At 39.3% G+C, this 16,363-nt stretch overlaps 1 protein-coding gene across 15 annotated transcripts in view; it reads left to right on the top strand.

Moving 5' to 3' along the window:
* The first annotated feature begins 2,933 nt into the window (after positions 1–2,933).
* Positions 2,934–16,363, top strand: part of Hprt1 (hypoxanthine phosphoribosyltransferase 1) — a 68,184-nt gene continuing 54,754 nt past the window's right edge. For 14 of the 15 annotated variants that reach the window (XR_013431675.1, XR_013431676.1, XR_013431670.1 and 11 more), the window contains exons 1-3: positions 2,934–3,134; positions 13,947–14,053; positions 15,840–16,023. Coding sequence is in view for 2 of the 15 variants with exons in the window: in XM_078034265.1 (XP_077890391.1) it covers positions 3,108–3,134; positions 13,947–14,053; positions 15,840–16,023 (318 nt within the window). In the remaining 13 variants the exon portion in view is untranslated. The remainder of the gene's footprint in view (positions 3,135–13,946; positions 14,054–15,839; positions 16,024–16,363) is intronic. The other variant, XM_005337680.4, reaches the window with a different exon arrangement.

Below are 16,363 nucleotides of genomic sequence, written 5' to 3'. Positions count from 1 at the left end.
CCCCAGAGAAAAACCCCAACATGGCGCCTCTTCTTCCTACCTTCCTCTTTTCTGCAGTGGCGCGAAAAGTTCCCGCCCTGTGTGAACTCTCCCTCGGGCGCCAAGTTCATATCTCGCTGGCGGGGAACCTTAGCCCCAATAAGAACTAATTCCTGGGCTCCGGAGCTGATATCTGGAAGAACTTGCCAATAAATGGGTGGTCTGCCATTTATCTAAGCCCTACCATCTCCCCTTAGTTCTATATAAGCACACAGCCTTTTGCAATAAAATTGGAATTCTCCTGGCGAAGTGTCTTTGCGTGGGGGATTCTTTTATTCTGGTGCCGTGGCTCGGATACGGGTGAGCTCTTTCTAACAAGAGCCCCGTCCCCGGCTCCGCGGAGACACTCAGCCCTGATCCACTCTTTTCAGACGCCGGCTCCCTGCACTCACCACTGATCTGACCTAGGTAAGTTTCCCTTTTCCCGGCTCGCCAACTCCCTTCGGGCTTACACTGGTACTGTGACCGTGATCACACTCCAGACGCCCGGTAGGGAAGAGGGAACCCACCCCACTAAGACCTTTACCGGTCACAGTGGACCCTCTGGCGATCCGTTTCCCTTTGGGGCGTGAGGCTTCTGAGTTTACACGAGAGGCTCTCAGTTTTTTTTCCTCCTCCGCTGCCGGCTACAGCTGCTGTGTCCTGCGGGGCTGCTGTCTCCCGCCAAAGCTGCTTTTCTGCTCAGGGAGCTAAACTCCCAGCCTGGAGCTGCATTCTGCCGGAGCTAGAGCTGTGTTTTCATTGCTGACTTTTTTCGCTGCAGTCAAAAACTTTCCTGACGTCAGATTGCCTGTGGCTCCGACCCTATTGGGTCTCACAGATCGCACTTCACTGGTGACAACCGGGTAGTGCCCTCTGTATTTCCTAGCGCCGGCTGGTCATTTTGGGAACGCCCACTTGACCCCCGTCCGCCCTGAGCTTCCAGGAAACCGTTCCAGCTCGGGTTTTCCCTTTGTCTCTCTTGCTTACTCTTATTCATTCATTCATTCTCTCTCTCTCTCTCTCTCTCTCTCTCTCTCTCTCTCTCTCTCCTCTCTCCCATCTCTCCCAGTGACTATGGGCACCTCTTCGTCTATACCTGAAGCCTCACCTCTCAAATGTTTAATAAAAAATCTGGCCACACTCTCCCTCACACCAGACATCAAGCCCAAACTTCTAATCAAATTCTGTACCCGAGATTGGCCTACATATCCACTGGATAATGGCAATCATTGGCCTCCAGAAGGCTCCTTAGATTCAAACCTCCTCCGGGACCTTTTTAACTATTGCTGGCGCCTGAAAAAGTGGAGGGAAATTCCCTTCGTTGAAGGTTTTAGCCTTCTCGCACAGCACCCTGCTCTCTGCTCCTCCTGTTCTCCCTCTCAAGTCCTGCTTGCTTGCAAACCCCTCTCTTCCCCTGCTTCTACTCCTGACTTCGCAGATTCTTCCTCATTCAACCCGGCAGATGAACCCCCACCTTATCCCCCAGCCCCATCCGTCCCTTCTCTCCCGCTACACCCTCCTCTTCCTCTGCCTGATTCCAGGGATCCTCAGCCTTCCATTTCATCCCCCTCCCCTCCGCCCTCTTCCGCCCGCTCCTCCTCCGCAGAGACATCCCCTTCCCTTCCCTCTTCTTCCGGTCCGCTGCCTGCCTCTTTCAGTCCTCCTGTTACCAGGTCTAAGGGACCCCTTCCCACCCCCAAGGCAATCGCACCCCTTCGTGAGGTAACTGGTCCCGAGGGTGTCATCAGAGTCCACGTGCCCTTCTCCATGTCGGACATTACTCAGCTAGAGAGGAAGTTAGGCTCATTCACCACTGACCCCACCACTTACATTCGGGAGTTTCAATGGGTCCTGCAAGCATATAGCCTCACTCATCGTGACATCTACATGCTCTTGGCCAATACACTTCTCCCCGAGGAAAGGCGACGGGTCTGGGAGCTAGCCCAAGCCCATGCTGATGAAAATCATAGGACCAATCCCAATCACCCCACGGGCCCTCATGCTGTCCCAGAGCAGGATCCCCTATGGGATTATAACACCCCTGGAGGCTTACAGTCTCGTGACCTTTTTACATCCTGCCTCTTGGCGGGCCTGAAGAAGGCCACCCGCAAGGCTGTTAATTTTCAAAAGGTGCAGGAGGTCATTCAAAAGAAGGAAGAAACACCTTCAGTGGGTGCTACAGTTATACAGGTGAGGACATTAGAAATGGTGTCACTAGAAGCCAGTGTTGATTGCTTATTTTATCTGTTTGAGAGTCTTGAGGGACAGATTTTTTCTAATCCCATGTAGTAAATTGTGGAGGCAAAAATAAAAATCATTAATAGCAATAGTTCCCATTGTGTACTTTCCTAAGTACTAAAACACATACACTACACTCACCTTTAATCCTCATAAAAATATTGTTGGTGTACTGTTATTTGCCCATTCTATTTATGAGACAAAAAGAGGCTCAGAGTCTGATTTTGCAGTTGGTTACAAAGCAGTCAGGTGTTTCAGATTTGTACCCTGATATGCCTGCCTCTGGGGCTTTAGGTCTCAATTCTTAAAATCAGGTAAAGGTTTTTTTGAAAGCATTGGGCCAAGAATCAGGAAAATGGAAGCCAGAATTTAGTACAAGGTCTGGGCAAGGGGACGCCTGACTCGGGGCCAAGTGCTGACGGAAACCTGAAAGCCGGTGTTCAGTTTAGGACAACTAGGAACAATGCGGGCAGAGGTAGGTTTGAGAATTTGGGGATCCTCTGAATGGGAGGCTGAGGGAAAGAGAGACAGAAGCTGCACAGCAGCAATCGCCGGTTCTTCCGGAAGAAAATTCCCACGGCCACCTCGTGAGCCTGGAAACCGGTAGCCAGCGGAGGAGGCGCGCTGGCGAGCATGCGGGCGGCGCAGGAGGGGGCGGGGCTGGGGCGGGGCCTGCCTCTTCCTCGGTCTGAGTGGTTGCCTAGGCAGCGGCGGCGAAGAGGTTAGGACAAACCTCTTTGCTTTCCAGCGCTGCGCCACCTCCTGCAGCGCCCCCGCCGCCTCCTCTGCCTCTCCGTGGGCTTCCTCCTTCTCAGACTGCCGTCAGCTGCACGTCAGCCGGTTCCGTGATGGCGACTCGCAGCCCTAGCGTCGTGGTGAGCAATTTGGCTCCCGAGCCCAGCCCGGCCCAGCCCGGCTCTGGCCAGCGTGACCAGCTGCGGAGTTGCAGCGGCCCAGCCTTGTGGCGCCAGGCCCGCACTGCGCGTTGGGGGCCTTGGTGTAGGCGGGAACCCCGGGGGGCGGAGGCGGTCATAGGTTCCCTGGTTTGGCTTTACGTCATTTGAGGGCGGCAGGGAGGACAGAATGGCGGGGTTTGGGGTGGGTCTCTTCTTGGGAGAGCCCTGGAAAAGAGGGCTGCGTGTGGGCACAGAAGGTGGAAATGGCGTTTTGGTTGACAAGTGCCGCCTGCGAGCGTGCTGTGGGGAGAAGCCTTGGGCTGATTTTGGAATGATGAGGCGGGGTGGGAGTGTGGGATCTTTCTCTAGAGAAGCCCTTCCCTGGAAGTTTGGGGGCGGGGGCGGTGGTGAAGTCCTTGAGCATCTCATGAGGGAGCCTCAGCCCGAAAACGCCCATTGGGAGGGCGTGGAGGGAACTGGGCTTTACATTTCATTTTGCAGATGCTATAATTCATATTTGTGGGAATGCGCATTGCCTCATTGGATCCTCCCAACAGCCCCTGTAACCTTTTCGAGCCTGTTTTACACACCACGAAGCTAGTGAAAAAACAGGTCATTTTCCCACGGCCCGAAGTAGCAGGCCTTGATTTCAGATCCGGACCCTGTGCTCTCTTGATGCTGCGTAGATTAAAAATACAAACCTGGTCTTTGCTTTCAAGGACGTTCTTACCACAACTAGCCTCTAATATCTTGTCTTCACCCTCATTGGTTCTTTTTTTTTTTTTTTGATCTAGCCAAATTGTTGTCACCTCTTCCCAACCTTTCTGATCATGATTATTAAAATAGCCAAAGCTCTGTGTCCTCCTGACAGTTAAATGCCTTAGCCTCCTTTAATGTGATTATTGTCATTGTTGATTTAGCAATTTCTTTCCTAGGTACCTGTTGATTGTCTCTCCCATTTAAACTTATTTTGTTTTTGTGATGCTGAGTATGGAACCCAAGGCCTTGGGCATGCTAGGCAAATGCTGTACCACTGAGCTACCTCAGCCCCTAAACAAACATTATAAATTTAGGAATCACAACTATACCTCCAACATATACAGTGCCTTAGTAGTAGGAAGTTTTCAGTAATGGTTTGTTAAGTGAATAAATAATCACTCGAACCCGAAGAAAGAAAAGACTTTGTTTTATATTAGGCATTGTGACTTAACATAAAGAGGAGTGTTCTTAATGGGTTTAAGTTAGCTTAGGGCTATGATGCCTGCACCAGTATATAGAGAATTAGTTATCATTGCTAAAACTGGCTATTAATGGTTTTGTTTGAAAATCAAGAAATTTATTTATCTTGCCCCATATTCTGTTCTTAACCTCTAAAAAATAAGTTAGGAGTGACAATAATAGATATTTATTAAATACTTAGCATCTCTTAAGCATTGTAATAAATATTTTGCTGATTTTATCTAATGTAAATGCCCTAAAGTTACATATTAGGTAGATAAACAGTAACTAGTAATGACCTTGGACACACATGATAGTGCCCTACAGCACTTTGATGAAATTGACCCTGGACCTGCCTGATAGAAACTGTGTTACTTTTTTCATTTCAGAAGGAGTTTCTGGATTTTTATAAATTAATGTGAAACATCAGATATAGTTTATATGCCTATATCTTCTAAGCTTCAGGATGGTAGTGCTAGAAATGTAATATTGTACTAACTGAATGTAAATCTTACCCTGCTACTGATTTTTTTCTGTGTATTCTGGGGATTAAACTTAGGACTTTGCACATGCTCTACCACTAAGCTATACCTCCAGTCATCTGCTAGTGATTTTTACAGGATGAGTAAAATGGTGCATTTTTTTTTTTACCCACAGTTGTCTCTTTACTATCAACAGGGTTTAAACTAACATTAGTCTATAAGTGTAGGCCAAAATTATACTTTCAGATCATGAAGAAATGGAGCAAATCAATTTAGGGGTTTCTTTTTTTCTTCTTTTTTTAAAAAGTATTTATTTTTTAGTTACAGGTGGACACAATATCTTTATTTTTTTCAAATATCAGATGAGAATATGTTTATTTTACAAGTAGTTTTAATTTTCACTACAATTTCCCCTTGTTTTTATACTATCACATCTTTTTTCTAGACTTAAAATATTCAATAGAATTTGTCATAACTTAAAAAGGAAAAAACATTCTTTCTGCTGAAAATATCACATTTAACTTAAAAATCATGATCCTTTTGAATATCAATAATTGAAGCTGTTGGGGAGGGGAGTCACATTTATCTGAAGGTCCCAGGATAGCCCTGAAATCTAAATAGTAATATCTTTATTTTTTATTTTATGTGGTGCTGAGGATCGAACCCAGTGCCCCACACATGCTAGGCAAGCGCACTACCTCCCAGCCACAACGCCAGCCCAACTTAGGGGTTTCTTGCTATGAATTGAGTACTGTGCCATGCACACTACAAATCCATCTTACTGGGAGTGGCTGGGTACTGGGATTGAACTCGGGGATGCTTTCCCACTGAGTGATGTCCCCAGCCCTTTTAATTTATTTTGAAACAGGGTTTCACTAAGTTGCTAAAGCTGGCCTTGAACTGTGATCCTCCTGACTCAACCTCCTAGGTACTGGGATTACAATTGTGTGCCACAGTGCCTAGCATACAGTTCCATCTTAACTGTTTTCTGTCTATTGTTTGTATCTACAAAGTGGCAAAGATGAGAAAAGGACCCACCAGATCAGCAGAAAAGAGGTATCTTGGAATTTGTTTTTTTTTTAATTAAAGATTTTTTTTCCTTAAATTTTATTTTTTAACCAGACAGAATGACATATACCTATAATCCCAGCTACTGAGGAAGATGTGTCAGGAAGATCATAAGTTCAAGGTCAGCTTTAGTGACAATAAAAAATAAAAAGGCTGGGGATGTAGCTCAGCAATAAAGCCCACTTGGGTTCAATACCCACTATAATAATAATAATAATAAAAATAAATTAAATCAAACTGGGGCATGGTGGTACAGCCAATAATTCCAGCAATTCAGAAGGCATAAAGATTACAAGTTCAAGGACAACCTGGGCAACTTAGTGAGATCCTGTCTCAAAATAAAACAAAAGATCTGGGGAGTATATAACTAGCACGTTCATGGCTCTGTGTTCAGTACTACCAAGTAAAGAATTGAAATCAATTCTTGACTCAGGAATACATTATTACCCATGTTGGTAAGTGAACCCATAACTACTACATGTATAAGAACATGAATTTACCCAAATACCATAATCTTTTATTAATGTACATGGTAGAATAATAAACATGTTCACTTTGGAGATATATATATGTGTGTGTGTGTGTGTGTGTGTGTGTGTGTGTGTGTGTGTGTATGTATATATATGTATCAATTTTCAGAGGCACAAGGTCGAAGATAGTTGTAGTTCCATAACAATTTGAAGTGTTTGAATTCTGATTTGTAGCACATTATTTTAAACGTTAGTTTGGTAGCACTGGCAGAAAAATAACAACTGTCAATATTGTTATTAATGGTATAATTGGCATTTTTATGTGGTATATAATTTTTTCAGAACTTCCACATATTTATTAATGAATCAATAAAAACTGGTACTACATCACCTTTATAGCTAAAGAAAATCACATTCCCAGTTAAATATTCTCAACAGCCAAAATAGTGGTGACATTTTTAGTTTGACATGACACTATGATCATAATCTTGATACCAAGTGGGACTGCACATTAGTACAACCACTGTAGAAAGCAGTTTGGAGACTCCTTAAAAAACTAGGAATGACTCATCATATGACACACTCCATATTTATCCAGAAGAACTAAAATTAGCATGCCATAGTGATATAGCTACTTCAGTGTTCATAGCAACACAATTCACAATAGAAAAAATTATGGAATCAACCCAGATGTCCATCAATAGATGAATAGATCAAGAAAATGTGGTATGTATACACTATGAAGTTTTACTCAGCCATAAAGAAGAATGAAATAATGGCATTTGATGGTAAATGGATAGAACTGGAAACTATCATGCTAAGTGAAGTAAGGCATACTTAAAAAAATCAAGAGCCTAATGTTTTCTCTCATGTGGAAGCTAGAGCAAAATAAGGGAAAGAAGGTGGTTAGGGAGGGAATCAGATATCATAAAGATATAGGGAAGATCTGTGAAGTTGAAGAATGAGAGAGGGGAAGGAAGGGAAAGAGGAAGAAATATGGAAAGGATTCAGTTATATCATGTTACATACATATAAATGTACTGAAAGTCATTTCACTTTTATGTATATGTAGAAAATACCAATGAAAGGGCTGGGGATGTGGCTCAAGCGGTGGCGCGCTAGCCTGGCATGCGTGCGGCCCAGGTTCGATCCTCAGCACCACCTACAAGCAAAGATGTGTGCGCCGAAAACTAAAAAAAAAAAATAAACATTAAAAAATTCTCTCTCTCTCTCTCTCTCTCTTTAAAAAAAAAAAGAAAATACCAATGAAAAATAAATGAGTGAAAGGAAGATCAATAGAGGAGAGGAGAAAGAATGGGGGAGGGGTGGGAAAGGGGAAAAGAATGGGGATTGAAATCAAATTCCCTGTATGTAATATTTTGTCAGAATGAACCCAAATACTATGTATAATTATAATGCTCTAATAAAAAAATTAATGCTTATAGTGGTTTAAGCCTTAGGAGGGAACACAAGGAAGATGTGTGTGTGTGTGTGTGTGTGTGTGTGTGTGTGTGCGCGCGCGCACATATTGTAAAAATGATATAAACTTGAAATATCAACATATACTAGCTTATTTTTATATTTAGGAGTATCTGCATCAGTAAGTCATAATTTTGGGTTTATAATACCTAAGTTAACACAGATTATCCCAAGGGAATGGCATATTATCTGTTTTGATGGTTTTTGAAAATTTTACTGTATCTGAATTATAAAAGGTAAAAATATGCCTCCTGGTGGTTTCTGTCATTTTAGAAGCTTGGAGGTATTGTTGGTTATTAGGAATAAAATCAAATGTATTTTATCTAGTGTACATCTTTTAATTCATGTAACTTAACTCACTTCCTCTCTTGTGCTTTGTCTTGTTCAGAACCACAAACATTGTCATTTTTTTTACCACAAAGAGATTTAAGCAGTCCTTGTCACAGATGATAAATTAATATTGCAAGGTTTATATTAGCTTGGGTTAATTTCCTTGCTTACTATAATTTAAGGTAATATATCTTTGTAATTAGAAATTTTATGTGTGAACCACAAGAGTTTTCACATGAAGGTCATTATTACAAATGTAACAAACATAATTATTAAGAATTTGTAGAGCCACTTTTACTGGAAAATAAAATGATTTCAGTAATTTATGATACCAAAATATTTAATTTAATTCTAGACAAAAGGTAGAAAAGTATCTGTGCAGATTTTATCACTGACAAGTGTAACACAAATAGGTTAGAATGTGAAAGCTATGTTCTAGAGCTTCAAGGAGGTGCATTTAGATTTCTGAACTAGGTGGATAACGGTAAACAATTCAGAGCTGTCATAACTTGTTTTTTTTTTTTTTTTTTTTTTTTTTATTTCCAGTGTAGCCAGAAATGGCCATAGTGGGAAAATGATCTGGGGGAAAACCACCTTTCCATGTTTACTACTGCGGCTATTCCAGAGTACTCCCCAAATATTTTGAATTGGGCTCTTCCCTCAAAGTCATTCAAGACCTTTTTGTGTTCTTCTGTAGTCATTTTTATGATGGGTGCTTGTTATGGCCTGAGCATTTGTGTGTTTCCCCCTCCCGTAAAATTCACATATTGAAGCCCTTACTCCCAATGTGGTGGTATTTGGAGATGGGGCTTTGGGGAGGTAATTAGGGCTAGAGCAGGATAAGGCCCTGATCTGATGGGATTAGTGCACCTGTAAGAAGTGGCACCAGAGAACTTGCTATAGAGGAGATCTTGTGAACACACAGTGAGAAGGCCCAGAAAGAAACCAAGTGAAGAGCCTTCAGAATGATTCCTACCTTGCAGGCACCTTGAACTTGGACTTCTCAGTCTTCAGAACTATGAGAAATAAATTTCTATTGTTTAAGCCACCCAGTATATGGTATTTTGTTATGATGCCTATGCAAACTAATAATTCTTTTAGAAGGTGTTGATAATAACCACAGGCAACACAGCGTTACACATAATAAAACATGTGATTTGTATTCACATAGAAAGTTTGGCACTACTATCACTTAGTTTATTTAGAAGGCCATGCTGATTCAACATTAGCCATGTGGTGGTCTTTACTATTTACAATCAAGGCCACAGAATATAAAGACTACTTTAAGATTGGGATTGCTAGCCAGGCGGAGTGGCACATGCCTGTAATCCCAGCAGCTTGAGAGGCTGAGACAGGAGGATTGTGGGTTCAAAGCCAGCCTCAGCAATTTAGCGAGGCCCTGAGCAACTTGGTGAGACTCTGTCTCTAAAATACAAAAAAAAAGGGCTGGGGATGTGGTTCAGTGGTTAAGTGCACCTGAGTTCAATCCCCGGTACCAAAAGAACAACAAAACTTTGGTATTGGTTATGGAGAGAATTGTCAGTGCTGAGTAACCTTGGGTCCTAGGTTTATGTTTAGTGCATATATAACTACATTTGATAATTTACATCTATGTGCTTATCAGATTTTGCTACAGATTATAATTTTATTGTACTGTATAGTTGTATTATGCTTTTCCCTCTAGATTATAAATTCTTGAAGGGCTGTAAATATAAAATAATCTTTGTATCTTCCACAAAACCTATTGCACTGTGCCTAATCAAGGTGAATGGAATGCATTTTTGTGTAATTATATTGTAATCCCCAGTTCTAACCCTTCCTATCAAAGCAGCCACTAGATTTTAACTGTTCCATATAAGATGAGATTAATATCAGATATTAGCCAATGTCACATTAGCTAATAAGATTATAGGTCACCTTGTATATTTCTGTCTAGCTTTTATAGAGATTGAAGTTCTTGGACCTATTAAACATGAAGTTATGCTGTTTGGGATGATTAAAACTGAGGTTCTATTTGTTCTATTTTATCTCTTATATGTTATTTCATAGCAGTGGTCCAGGTGCATGTTAGGCTCCCAAGTCAGTTTGATTTCTCTTACACTATCACAATACTACCTGTAACTCTTTTTTAATAGCAGGCTATGGTTATTCATATACATATCTTGTCATCTAATCTGCTGTAAGCTCATTGAGGTTAGCTGTGTCAAACTTAATCCCTTCTCATAGGTATGATATAGTATATACTCTGTAAGTACAAAGAATACATGTTCTAGGGCTAGGGTTGTAGTTCAGTGGTAGAGCATGTGCCTAGTATACAAGAGGCCCTGGGTTCAATCCCCAGCGATAGATAGATAGATAGATAGATAGATAGATAGATAGATAGATAGATAGATAGATAGATATACATACATACATACATATATCTGGACCGGGGTACATGCCTGTAATACCAGCAACTTGGGAGGCTGATGCAGGAGGATTGCTAAGTTCAAGGCCTCAGCAACTTTGTGAGACCCTGTCTCAAAATAAGTTTTTTTTTTTTAAAGAGACTTGGGATGTAGCTCAGTGGTAGAGTGCCTCTGGGTTCAGTCCCCATTACCCCCCCCCCCAAAAAAAACACAAAAAATATACACCAGGTGCCGTGGTGCATGCCTATAATCTCAGCAGCTCAGGAGGCTGAGGCAGGAGGATTGCAAGTTGAAAGCCAGCCTCAGCAGTTTAGCAAGGACCTAAGCAACTCAGCAACACCCTGTTTCTAAATAAATAACATATAAAATGGCTGGGGATGTGGCTCAGTGGTTGAGTGGTTAAGCACCTTTGGGTTCAATCCCCAGTACCAAAAAAAAAAAAAAAAAAAAAAAAGGATATACACCCCTATATATAGATTTTCTTGTAGTGCCTAGTTATTACAAATATCCATTTATAAAACAAAATTGTGACTTTATAAAACAAAATTGTGACTAAAGAATTTCAATGGATACATTTTTTTAGTTGTAGATGGACATAATACCTTTATTTTATTTGTTTTTATTTTTATGTGGTGCCAGGGATCAAACCCAATGCCTCACACATGCTAGGCAAGTGCTCTGCCACTGAGCCACAACCCCAGCCCCTCAAGGAATATATGTTTTATACATTTTATTCTTGCCTTTTGGGAAGAGTTTTATTAACATTTTTTATACTTGAAACAAAAAATATAAATAAATCTTTAAAAATATATAGGATTCAGTAAAAAAAAAACAAATCCACTCTTTGACATGTAAGTCCATTTTGACTGGGGTCAAAACCTTGGAATTAGAAATCAGTTTGTTAGGGGTTGAGGAAATAGCTCAGTTGGTAAGAGTGCTTGCCTAGCATGCACAAAGCCCTGAGTTTGATCCCCAGCACCACCAAAAAACAAAAACCACTAAGAAATCAGTTTGTTGTGTTGACAGAGAGAGAATTACTATTTTGGAGTACATCCCTGCTGATCTGTCTGTATTCTTCAACTATATGTCTGTGATGAATGTTAGACAGAATTCACATTCACTTTTTGAAACCAGATTCCCAAGTTCCTAGACTACTTGTAGAACCTGTAGCCAGGCATTGACCCATTTTTATAGATACGGTAGTCTTTGAAGAATCCTGGATGAGTCTTAGTTTGGACTTGTGGCAGTGAGTAATTGGGTGAAAAAGGGTGAGTCAGCTTCAAGGGAGTTATTTTGGTACTCTGGATCTTGATTTTAAGGCAATATGAAATGATATATTTCTGTTCTTGTCAGGTGATGCAGATATATTCTGATGAGCCTGACATGAATGTTTATTGTATTATCTTATAAAATCAGTCTGTCTTCTATCAAGTTTAGTTCAAAACTTGAACTAAATTTCAGTTTATAAAATTTATAAACTCAGTACATGTTGTAAAATGTTCTTAGAATGCTCTTGTGCATGACACAAATGTCCCATTTTGAATTTTTTAGTAAATGTGTTCTGATGTAAACATGAAATGAATGTTTAGCAAATATATTAGCACTTAATCTTAGAGGTTTTGGCATAATCCTTTTTCCCCCAAACAGAAAAATTTTCTGCTTATTAATTAAAATGTGTGTTTTAAAACAAATAAATATTGACTGCTGAAGTACTACAGGCTGACATATAAAAACCCACCAAAGTCTGAACTCAAAATGGAGCTTTTAGGCTCGAAAAAGAGACAACATGGAACTCAATTTTTCAGCAGTAGAAAACTCAGAATCTAACTGGATCATGTGAATAATATTTTAATCTTTTATATGTAATTTTTAGATTTATTAAAAGTCAAACTACTTGTCCTTAAGCACCTAATACAGTGCTAACTTCAGGAAGAAGTATTTGATAGGTATTAACTGATAGATTGAGATTTCATTATGATTTGGCCAGTATTTCTTGAAAGCTGCCATATCACCAGCTACTTAAATATGGTAGTTTTGAATATCATGGGATATATAGTGTTATAATCCTTCTTGATTTATTTCCCCAAATAAGCTTTTGAATATTTCACTTTAATTTAATGTATCTTCTTTGGGAGGGATTAGGGATTGAATTTAAGGATGCCTTACTACTGAACTATGTCCCCAGCCATTTAATTTTAAGACAGGGTCTTGCCAAATTGCTGAGACTGGCCTCTATGTGATCCTCCTGCTTGAGCCTTCCAAGTTGCTGGGATTACAGGTGTATGCCACTGTGCCCAACAATTTGAAGTATCTTTTTAAAGTGTCCTATACTTTTTGAGGTGTAAAGAACTAAATAAAATCAGTATAACTCCTTTTCAAAGATAACAACTTTTATAATTTTGTTGTATTTTGGGGGGTAGGTGTATATACAATATTTGTAAAAAATCAAAGTACATTTTGTCACCACAGGTACCACATTATTGGGGTTTAATATTTTGTATGTGAGGTCTGGGACATACCAAGACAACTAATATGTGTTCCTATTCAAACTTTTGGAGTATCTACCTTAAAGGCACCTCATGATTTGATTATAATCTCAGATTTGAGTTTTTAAAGGATCATTAGCTTTTTTGGTATTTGTTTTTCCTCTACTTTGAGATAAAAGAGGCTATTTGTATTTGAGATGGGTCACAGCAGTTTTTGTTCTGTATGGCATATTAACTTATTAGACTATAGTGTACTAAATTTTTAAAATAAATTTTTAAATAGACTCAAAAGTGAAGAGAATAATGTAGTGAATCACTCATTTAATATTACCAATGTTTGCCACATTTATCTTGCCTCCTTAAAATTTTTGTTTTTCATTTTGTGACCTAAAGGAAATTTCACATCATGGTTTTTTTTTTTTTTTTTAATTCTACATTCTTGGACTGGGGATATAGCTCAGTTTGTAGAGGGCTTGTTTCGAATGCACAAGGCCCTGGGTTTGATCCTCAGCACCACACACAAAAAAAATACATTCTTCATTATTCATGTCTTATGATATGTGGTTTTCTTAAATAACTATAATGGGGCTGGGGTTGTAGCTCAATGGTGGAGTGCTTGCATAGCATATGTGAGACACTAGGTTTGATCTTCAGCACCACATTAAAAAACAAATAAAATAAAGGTTAAATTCTTTAAAAAACTGCAATGTATTATATTACAAAATTAACAGTTCTTGTTATTATCTCTTACCTAAATTTCTCTGGCAAACTAAGGTTTATCATCTATCTTTAATTGGATGTTTGTGTTCTTTAATGTTATCAATTAAAACATCTCTTATTTCTTTTTTAGATTAGTGATGATGAACCAGGGTATGACCTGGATTTGTTTTGCATACCTAATCATTATGCTGAAGATTTGGAAAAGGTGTTTATTCCTCATGGACTAATTATGGACAGGTTAGTAAGATCTCAAGTTGAAATTTACTTTTTCTTATATTAACTTCATGTGTCAGCAACTGTTGAGTAGTTCATACTTGGATATAAACTAAGCCAACTTGTTAAGTAATAAACACTTTTTAAACAAAAAAATAGTAGAACTTACTAGTTACCCAGTATAAGTCATGGTGTAGTGGGAATCTGTAGTGAGTAGAGTAAAATCAACATTGAAGTGAGGTTGAAAGAATGAACTTTTTCAGAGTCTGATTTCCCAGTCCTGAACAGAGTAATGGGATTGAATCATATAAAAGCAAGATCAGAGTTTGATTATTATATATATCTAGCTTGAAAATTTCCCCTCAAATGAATTGGGTTTTTTAAAACATTTTTTTAGTTGTAGACTCTACCTTTATTTACTTATTTTATTTTTTATTTATTTTTTTTAACTTTTTTTTTTGAGAGAGTGAGAGAGAATTTTTAATATTTATTTTTTAGTTCTCGGTGGACACAACATCTTTGTTGGTATGTGGTGCTGAGGATCGAGCCCGGGCCGCACGCATGCCAGGCGAGCGTGCTACCACTTGAGCCACATCCCCAGCCCTACTTATTTTATTTTATTTTTTTTACGTGGTGCTGAGGATCAAACCTGGCGCCTCATACATGTGAGGCGAGTGCTCTACCACTGAGCCACAACCCCAGCCCCCCATCAAATGAATTGTAATGAACAACCTTTCTTTGTATTTAAATACTTGCCTTTTGTGTGTGGCTATTTTTTATTTTAAAAATTACATTTAAAGTATAATATCAATGCATTTATGGTATATAATGTTCTATGGAGACTATAAATGGAAAGAGTAAAGATTTCTCTGCCACCTGTATGCATTCCCTCTAGACACTGGCTGTGTGTGTATTTTTTATATATGAATGAATTTTGCCACATGTATATGCACTATTGTACAGTACTAAAATTGATTGGGTTTTTAATATTATTACATTTATAGCTATCATTTTTTTTGTTTTAATATCTCCTAGTTTAAAGATTGTGTAGCATTCTGCTTATGAATGTACCATAACTGATTTAACCAGTCCACTATTGATGGACACTTAAGATCTCTCGGTTATTTTGCTCTTACAGACTATACTAGAGGGAGCATTCTTTTACATATGTTTTGGCACTTGCTTAGCTTTATCCAAGTGGAAATTCTGGGTCAAGGGGAAGATGTTTTTGTTTTGTTTTTGTTGGAACTGGGGATTGAACCCAGGGGTGTATAATCATCGAGTCACATCCCCAGCTGTATTTTGTATTTTATTTACAGACAGAGGTCTCATTGAGTTGCTTAGGGCCTCACTAAGTTGCTGAGGCTGGCTTTGAACTCTTGATCCTCCTGCCTCAGCCTCCAGAGCCACTGGGATTACAGGCATGTGCCACCTACCATGCCTGGCTTATCAAACATTTTGGTACTGCGGATTATCCTCCCAAAAGTTGTATCACATTGTAGCATATGACAGTGTCCTTTTCCCATAATCTCTTTTAATGTTGTATATTAGACAAATATCATTTAATCTGAATTTGCCAATCTAATATGTGAAAATTCTACCTTGTTTTTTATGCATTTTTAAATGTTATAATAGATGTTCAGTGTATCTGATTTTTGAAGCTCTCAAATTTTAATTTGGCTTTGTAAAGTAAGGGTATACTTCATGGGACAATGGATGTGTTTTATGGAAGTTTAATGCTTAAGAGATGTTTGTTACAAAGCTTAAATACATGGAACTTTCTTTTAAATCCCTGATTTTATTTCCATAGGACTGAAAGACTTGCTCGAGATGTGATGAAGGAGATGGGAGGCCATCACATTGTAGCCCTCTGTGTGCTCAAGGGGGGCTATAAATTTTTTGCTGACCTGTTGGATTACATTAAAGCACTGAATAGAAATAGTGATAGATCCATTCCTATGACTGTAGATTTTATCAGACTGAAGAGCTACTGTGTAAGTATATTTGATATTTTTTTAAAAAAATGACAGCTCTAGTTTGCCTGTATTTTCTTTAAAGCTCTGCAGACTATACTTATATATTCATTTCACTTGCTTAAAGTGGTATTTTTCAAATATACCCATCAGTAATTCACATCAAAGCAAGTATTATCTTTTTCAAACTAGTCACCTAAGAGGCTATGCACTTATTTTATAGTTTTTGTGTGTTTGTTTTGTTTTTCAAGACCAACTCCTGGGCTCAAGGAGTCCTCCTGCCTCTGTCTCCTGAATGCTGAGAATATGGTTGTGGGTCACTAAGCCCAGTTTTTTTTTAAACTCCTTTTAAGAATTGCTA

Source organism: Ictidomys tridecemlineatus, chromosome X, assembly GCF_052094955.1.
Source record: "Ictidomys tridecemlineatus isolate mIctTri1 chromosome X, mIctTri1.hap1, whole genome shotgun sequence".
Lineage (NCBI taxonomy): Eukaryota > Metazoa > Chordata > Mammalia > Rodentia > Sciuridae > Ictidomys > Ictidomys tridecemlineatus.
Note: the sequence above shows the minus strand (reverse complement) of the source record. Positions and strands in the feature narration are given on the sequence as shown.